The sequence below is a fragment of the Cicer arietinum genome, chromosome 7 (genome assembly GCF_000331145.2).
Source record: "Cicer arietinum cultivar CDC Frontier isolate Library 1 chromosome 7, Cicar.CDCFrontier_v2.0, whole genome shotgun sequence".
Lineage (NCBI taxonomy): Eukaryota > Viridiplantae > Streptophyta > Magnoliopsida > Fabales > Fabaceae > Cicer > Cicer arietinum.
In genome coordinates, this window is record NC_021166.2 from 59,842,617 (window position 1) to 59,851,072 (window position 8,456).

The 8,456-nt window shown below is 30.8% G+C and overlaps 2 protein-coding genes across 2 annotated transcripts in view; one reads left to right on the plus strand and one right to left on the minus strand.

The window, feature by feature from the left end:
* The first annotated feature begins 2,171 nt into the window (after positions 1–2,171).
* Positions 2,172–5,072, plus strand: LOC101491091 (GTP cyclohydrolase 1-like). Its single transcript, XM_004510189.4, has 2 exons — positions 2,172–2,862; positions 3,519–5,072. The coding sequence occupies exons 1-2, from the start codon at positions 2,661–2,663 to the stop codon at positions 4,718–4,720; spliced, it is 1,404 nt and encodes a 467-aa protein (XP_004510246.1). The 5' UTR covers positions 2,172–2,660; the 3' UTR covers positions 4,721–5,072.
* Positions 5,073–5,622: 550 nt separating this feature from the next.
* The window catches only part of LOC101490762 (1-deoxy-D-xylulose-5-phosphate reductoisomerase, chloroplastic-like), an 8,838-nt gene continuing 6,004 nt past the window's right edge, over positions 5,623–8,456 (minus strand). The window contains exons 7-13 of the mRNA XM_073370994.1: positions 8,425–8,451; positions 8,285–8,352; positions 7,769–7,880; positions 7,557–7,661; positions 7,209–7,330; positions 6,696–6,842; positions 5,623–5,922 (exon numbers count right to left, since the gene is read on the minus strand). Coding sequence (XP_073227095.1) covers positions 5,769–5,922; positions 6,696–6,842; positions 7,209–7,330; positions 7,557–7,661; positions 7,769–7,880; positions 8,285–8,352; positions 8,425–8,451 — 735 coding nt within the window. The 3' untranslated portion in view covers positions 5,623–5,768. The remainder of the gene's footprint in view (positions 5,923–6,695; positions 6,843–7,208; positions 7,331–7,556; positions 7,662–7,768; positions 7,881–8,284; positions 8,353–8,424; positions 8,452–8,456) is intronic.

The window sequence follows — 8,456 nt, forward strand, 5'->3', positions numbered from 1 at the left end:
AAATATCTAATTAGTAGATATTTTACATGATATTTGTCTCCTAATTGAATTGTACACCCGCTCAATTTATGTGTATTTTATTAGTCTCGTTGATTTGAATTTTCCATATATATTAGCAAATATCTAGTATTAATTCATTAAAAATTACTCATTTTGTCCCATAACGATTAACTCATTTGTGTAAAATTATTCTAAAATGTATGATTATCTCAAATTTTAATTTAATACTATATGCAGTATTCTCAATTCACTATCTTCTCATTTGCATTAATAATAATTAAAATTCAATAATCAATAAGGATAATTTAATAAATTTATTATTCTCTCTCGTTTATAATTCAACATTAACGTATAGTATTTATTGTTACTTTGTGTGGACGTTTATAATGTAAGTATCGATTAAAAAGTATTTCCTCGAGACTTATTCTTGATGGAATAAGATTGAAACATTTATAGTATAGATTTATAGAACTAGCCATCAAATTAATCGCTTGAAAAATAACGTGAATTAAATTTGGCCTTTGCGTTATTGAGTTTTTAAAATTAAGGTGATTGGATTTATAACTAATAAACAATCACTTTAATGCTTGAATATGTGAGAGATTTTTGGTGTCTTAGACTAATTATAAAAATGAAATCTCGTGATCTTAAGAATTGTTACCTAGGTGTATTTTTTATTGCAAAAATATCTATTTATTATACTCAAATATTATTTTGAAAAATCTTGAACAATTATTTTATAACACTCCATAATTTTTTTTATAAATTATAAATTCGATTGATACAAACTATGGTTGATCATGGTATCCGTAATTGATAATGACAATACTATGGGCAGCCACCTTATCAACAATACAATCAACTTCTTTTTAACTCATGTAATTATTAAGGGGTTTTAATCGTAATAATCACAAAATTTATCGAATAAGAGACATTTTATATTAACTAAAGAGAGAAACTAATTGAGAGGAGCAACATCCAAAGAGACGAGTCAATAGACTGAAACAACCAAACAAAAGAACCAATGAAAAAGGAACAACAATCATATAAAACAATCAATCAAACAAACAAACAATTAGAAAAATTGTTAAGTTGGACATCATACCCTAGTTTCGAACCCAAAAACTCGCAGTTGTTTGTGAGTTTCTAGTTGTAATTATATAATCTATTCTATAGACAAAAAAATGTCATTTCGTCATTGATTTTTTCAAAGTTAAAGTGGTTTTTTTTTTTTATAAAAAATATGCATGATTTTATATATGCATTTAATTTTCATGCAATGTCAGTTTAAAAAGTTTTACATATGTTAATTTTATAAGTAGTTATGACAAAAGTCAATCATCATTAATGATCTGACAGTTGTGATTGATCGACAATGTAAAAACTTTTTATATTAATTATATATTTAAATTAAATTCTTTATTTATATCATCAATAAGAAATAGTTATATTTTGACTTAACTATAATTTTGGTCATTTATATTTTATCTAATTTTCATTTTGATCTTTTAATTTATTTTTTATTCATTTTGGTCACTTATCTTTTATAAGTGATGTATTTTAATATTTTTCATCATAACTCTTTCAAACAACCGTATAATTATTGTCATGAACTATTGAAATCAAATATTGAATTCGTTGTGAAGTTAAGTATACAATCTTAATAAGAATGAAATGAAAATACAACAAACTTTGATAAATATTTTCAGAGCCTATTATTAAGTTAAATAAATATTTTCTTAAAAGAATATTATACTTAATACATATCGACAATTCTTAAAATAAATTTTAATGATTAAATGTTGTTATAACTTTTGTTGTAACTTTGACAAAGACTGTGTATTTATAAAAGATAAAGAACTATTATATTTTACAAAATATAAAAAAATAAAAATACAAGATGTAAAGATAAAAGATAAAGTGATATAGAATTAAATATACCTAACATTAACATTATGACAACATAATGACATAGGAGTTAAAAATGTGGTCTCTTCTAAAATAAAAATAAAAAATACTACAAATTACACGAGTAAAATTATAAATTACCCAATCTAATATAGAAAAACTTATTTCAACAAAAAAAAAAAATTGATTCAAAAGACTAGTAATTGAATAGATCTCCTAAAATCGAATATTAAAATGATGTGCACAAATATTATTAATGTTGCAAAATTGGTGATAATGGCCGACAATACATCATCCACACAGACAACACAACACAACACAACACAAACGCCATAATCATTTTCTTCTCTTTGCATTGCATTACACAACTCCTCCATCTATAACAATTCCACGTTATTTGTTGCTTTCTTGTTGATGGTGTTGTTGGTGGGGTCCTCTTTTACTATTCCAAATCTCAAAAACCAGGATCCACACATTCCTAAAATCAACCTTAACCCCATGAATCATTCACTTCTTTTTCAATCCACCCAGATCTTTTCTCACCCTTTTCGATTTATTCTCTTTTTTTAATTACTATATGTCTCTTTAATATCTGATTTACATGTTTTTGTGTTGTTCTCAAAACTACCCTTCATTTGATTCTGAGGCCCTTTAGTTGTTTCGATGTAAAGTTTGATACTTTTTTCAAATCTGGGTCACTTTTGATTTTTCCTATTTTTTGGGGTATCAATTTTTTTTTTAATTATTGTTCAATGGGTTGTTTTGATGAGGGTCATTTCAATGGTGAGGTTGAAAATGGAGTGAGTAGTATTGCAGATGAAGCAAATACAACAACAGTTGCTATTGAAGATGCTGTGAAGGTTCTGTTGTTAGGTCTTGGTGAAGATATTAATAGAGAAGGTCTTAAAAAGACACCACTTCGTGTTGCAAAAGCCCTACGTGAAGGAACAAGAGGTCTTTTTTTTCATTTTCTCTATTCCCTCCTTTTTTGGACACTTAATGGTTTTTGATTGGTCTTGTGCTTTTCAATTGTTTGAAATTTGCACTGAATGAATTTGATATCTGAATATTGTAGTTTTGTTGATGTTTCTCTTATGAGATATGTTCTATTAACATCTTAGCATTTTAGTTATTTGTTTAAATTATTGAAAAGGAGAGATTTCTTTCAATAGTTGTATTATATTGTCTTCAATGTAGCTTTGTTTTTTGTTTTCATCTTTGTTGTCTAGTCCTTATTAAGGAATAAAATTGTGTTTGGTTCAATATCTGAATTTGGATAAGAAGTTGTTTATGCTGGTGGGATGGATGTAGGTACGACTTATTAATCTTTCAACCATTTCGTGAAAGTTTGAATATTTGAAATTGAGAAAAAAATCTGATTTTTATTGGATAACATTTAAGTGATTATTGCTTGGTGTAGAAAGTATTTCTGATGTATTTCAAAACTGTAATTAGAGTATAGACATTAATTCGTTTAAATAGATTATTCTAAAACTAACTGGTGTGATCAATGAGTATATCCATTTATAATTGTGTAAAATGAAAAAAAGTTGTCATAATTTCTTGCACAGTATTGTTACTAATCTTGAAGAAATTGATCCTTTTTTCAGGTTATAGACAAAAAGTGAAGGACATTGTTGAAGGTGCTTTATTTCCCGAAGCTGGCCTAGAAAATAATAAAATTGGTCATGCTGGTGGTGCAGGCGGACTCGTGATTGTCCGAGACATCGACCTTTATTCCTACTGTGAATCTTGCTTGCTACCTTTCCAAGTCAAATGTCATGTTGGTTATGTCCCTTCTGGCCAAAGAGTTGTCGGCTTAAGCAAACTCTCGCGTGTGGCCGAAGTATTTGCTAAACGACTTCAAGAGCCGCAGCGTCTTGCAGACGAGGTGTGTTCAGCTCTGCAACAGGGAATAAAGCCCGCAGGTGTTGCTGTCATTCTTCAGTGTACACACATTCACTTTCCCGACATAGAATCGATCTTTCTAGAATCAAACCAGAAAGGATGGGTGAAAATACTCGTTTCATCAGGTTCTGGTGTCTTCGAAAACAAAAGCGCAGACGTATGGGCCGATTTCTTTTTCCTTATTAAATCTAGAGGTGTTGATATGGAAAAAATTCATCTTCGAGGATCGTCCGAACAATGCTGGTGTCCATCTCTGTCTGCTATTTCCACAAAAGTTTCCTCCAAAATCGGGCCGGTCAATCCAGCTATGGTTGCTGCAGTCTCTTCAATTCTAAAATCTTTGGGAGAAGATTCGGTTAGGAAAGAGCTAGCAGGGACGCCTAATCGATTTGTGAAATGGCTGTTGAACTTCCAAAGCATTGACATGGATGTAAAACTGAATGGCTCCCTTTGTGGTCGGATAAATTCTTCGAATTCCAACAGGGAGGTAAACATAAGTAACAACAAACAAATATACTCGGAGTTGAACTTGCCGTTTTGGTCACAATGCGAGCATCATATACTTCCATTTCACGGTGTTGTTCACATAGGATACTTCCTTTCAGAAGGATTCAATCCGATCGGAAAATCACTTTTACAATCGATAGTACATTTTTACTGTTTCAAGCTTCAAGTTCAAGAAAGGCTAACAAAGCAGATAGCAGAAACCGTTTCGCCGCTTTTAGGTGGAAATGTAATAGTAGTTGTAGAAGCAAGTCACACATGCATGATTTCTAGAGGAATTGAGAAGTTTGGTAGCAGTACAGCTACCATTGCTGTATTAGGATGCTTTTCAACTGACCTTGATTCTAGGACCTCATTCTTGCAAAGTATTGCAAATGCTACGTCTTCTGGAGGGCAATGATTAATCTTATTGGATCCTTTGTGTCTGCATAGTAGCCTTTTTGTTTATAAAATCTGATGACAAAGAAATTTTTGTGGGTAGGCTTAGAACTAGGGTTTTAGTAGCCTTATCCTTGGGCCAGCCCTAGAGTGAGCCACTTTGTCCATGATCAAATTTTATTTTCTGTTTTGTTTACAAAGGTTGATACTCGTCTTCATTATTTTATGTAATGTGGAGGTTCAGAAACGAAAAATTTAAACCTGTTGATGTGCTTGCAAATGCTTGACTGCCATGGAAATGCAGGGGTTAGCATCTATCAGTTTTGAATTGGTTATATGAATATTGTTCATTATTTTACTTGTCCTTTACCTTACTTTAGCTGTTTGATTATTATTCCTTTATTAAATATAAAATAATTTTCTATTTAATTGTTTTTAGTCTCCCAGCTGATAATGTTCTAAGTTGCTCTCTAAAGTGTAAAAACTAAAAAGTATAACTTTGAAAGGGGAATTTTATTATAAGAAAGACAAGAACAAAAATTAACTGTTTATGAGAGCTATTGATGGAAGCTTGTATAGCTTGGTCTCACTAGTAAGGTTTGAGGAATTGAGAGCCTATTTATAAGCAAATCCACTGTCCAAATGTGTAGTGGAGGATAATGATCCTATTACTTTTTATGTTCATCCTTTTTCATAAGTTTCTGCATTATGTCGAGATATTTTCAACTATTTCTGCATGTGACTTATTCTAGACATTTTTCTCAAGTAAAGGTGTCACATTTAACAATAGGCATATGCATGTGACTTTAGCTTAGTTTAAATTCCCTCTGCCAACAATTTCGTACAACTCTTATCAAGAGAAATTTATAACATTAATTATAAATGGCTTGGAGTGAAAGCACTACATATTGGATGACATAATCATCTCAAAATATGATAGCATGCTTTTATTACCCTTTTAAATACATATATATTGTTACCCTTTACATTTTATACAATTTATGAACAGCAACAAATACATAACAAAATATACTAGTGGTTGGCAACAATTAACCACAGCTACATGTTATTCAAAAACTTAAAGCTTTTTGCAAACCAGCAGCATATTGTCTTGCCCACTGATCATAGTGAAGAATTTCTTCAAGTGAAGGAGATGTTACTAATTCTTTTTGATGTTCCTGACATGTTAGCTCCACAACCTTGAAAATATCTAGATAGCTAATCCTGGCAACACAAAAATAGCCAATCAGAAGAGGATTCACCTTGTCCCCAAATCGTAGCTTGGTTGAGCAAGAAAGAGTTTGTAAAGGAGGTCTTGGGTTCAAATCAAATCCTAGCTACTAACATAACATGTTAACAGCAATCAAGATATGCCTATAAAAAAAAAGGATTCAACTTGACACAGAGACATCTATTATTTGAAGAACCTGAATAGTGCAGGTAAGCAAGCTAGCAAAGAAAACTAATCAAGCCTTCTATTATGAAATGGTTAAATATAAGTTTTTCCTCACCAAATGATACAAATTAAATAATGAAATTGCTATGACTTCTATTAATTAAACAAATACATTTTTCCCTTTTATGAAGCTTTACATAAAAGGAATCCACAAGTCAACTGGCATATTCTGAAAGATTTTGAAAATAAGTTCCTATTTTGAGCATTCAAACAAAACAATCTATTCCTTTGTATGTAAAGTCATGTAATAGTAATACTTTAGTACAATGAAATTGCATAATTATATTTTTGGATGATTATTTCATGACTTGAACATTTTCCATCTACATAGCTAAGGACAAATGATAACTTGTCCAACTTCACAAAGTTCACTATCATCACAATGGGATTTTAATTTCCATGACTATATTCCATATGGTATAAAGTTTTAGTATAGGTTATATGAAAGTAGTGTGAGCTTGTCCATTTGAAACACAAAAAATGCAGTAGACTTCTCAATGCAAAATGCTAAGGAAAATAACTAAGATTATCATATACTTACTTTTCTTCAACAAACAGTTCTACAGCTATCTCATTTGCAGCACTAATAACTCCTGTCATGGTGCCTCCGGCACGTCCAGCGGCATAGCAAAGATTCACCGATGGAAACTTCTTAGTGTCCGGAGCTTGAAATGTTAGAGAACCGTACCTGAATCATTAGAATGGTTAACAATATAGAGAATCACAAGGAAGAGAAAAAAACAAAAGACAGCTAGGGTTCCAATAGAATACCAAATCTTGTGAATTCAAGGATTACAAAGAGAATACATAGTAAAACATAAACGGACTAAACTACTAACATAAACATAAAAGGTCCAATAACATAAGCCTAATAAACTATTGTCTTACAAGAATATATTTAGATGTAATAAACTGTGTCAATATGTTGAACAATTGACAAAAGTATATGATAAGTCCTTATAAATAAGCTTATGAATGAGCACTTATATGAAAAATATTTATGTTATAAGCACTTAATTAAGTTGTGTATACAAACAGAGAAAATTAATTGTACTTGGTGAGATCAAGGCGAGGCCAAGTTATTTCAGAACAATAGACTCTTTCTGGCCAAGACAGAGTGTAAAGGAGTGGCAAACGCATATCAGGTAACCCCAGCTGTGCAATAACAGAAGAATCCTGCAAAAAACAAAAATCATATAAGAGAAAGATAAAAGCAATGCTGATTATTTTGCTTCATTTGTATTTCCTTTTATATTATTTATTGTTATATTTGAATTTTAACTTAAGGACTACACATTTTGAGGCCATCAAGTTGTAGAATTTTTAATTCAGTGTGTTACAATTTGTATGTAGAGGACTACACATTTTGAGTATATTTGCATTATATTGTAAAGGGTTAAACCTGTGTTTCAACCAATGAATGTATGATAGATTGTGGATGAATAACAATTTCAATATCATCATATTCTGCTCCAAACAAGTAATGTGCTTCAATTACTTCTAAACCCTGCCAAGAAAGACAATAAACATTTTATATAACTAAGAACATATCATTAGATAGATTTGAATGAAAACATTTTTCATCAAAAAAAGTTGATTATAGCATGAACAAACCTTATTGAAAAGGGTAGCAGAATCTACAGTTATCTTTCTTCCCAAACTCCAGATTGGATGCTTTAATGCATCAGCAACTTTAATGTCTTTCATCTTTTCAGCAGGCCATTCTCTGTCAATTATCATGAATGATTGATAATTTAGGTCAATTATATATAGCCTAAGCGATGGAACAATTGAAGTAGGGCGATAGCCCTTGCATTATGGTTAAGGGGTAATCTTGTAAATTAGACTACAATATTTAAACACAAGTTGTACCCTGTAAATCATAAGCTTGAATTATAATAGAAATGTAATGCAACTGCTCTGCAGACGGATACATTTGAGAGCAGAATATGAGAAAACAAACTGAGTTGTTTAAAAATATACAAATGCAAATACATTTGAGAAAACAAAATTTTACACTTAAACATAAAAAATTCTTCAATACACCAAGATAATAAATAACATGCTCCATATAAGCTTCATCTTGTAAACTTTCAATACTCTTGTTGAACTAATTTGTCATATACATACCTAAAAGCACCCCCAGAGCCAGTTAGTTGGATTTTCCTAAGTGCACCCTTTGGCAACCCTTGGATACACTGTGTAATGAAAAACCATTTAAGCATTAGTGGTCAAGAATTGATGCAAAGGATGATGAACTTAATAAATACCTGAAAAATGGCAGAATGTTCAGAATCAGCAG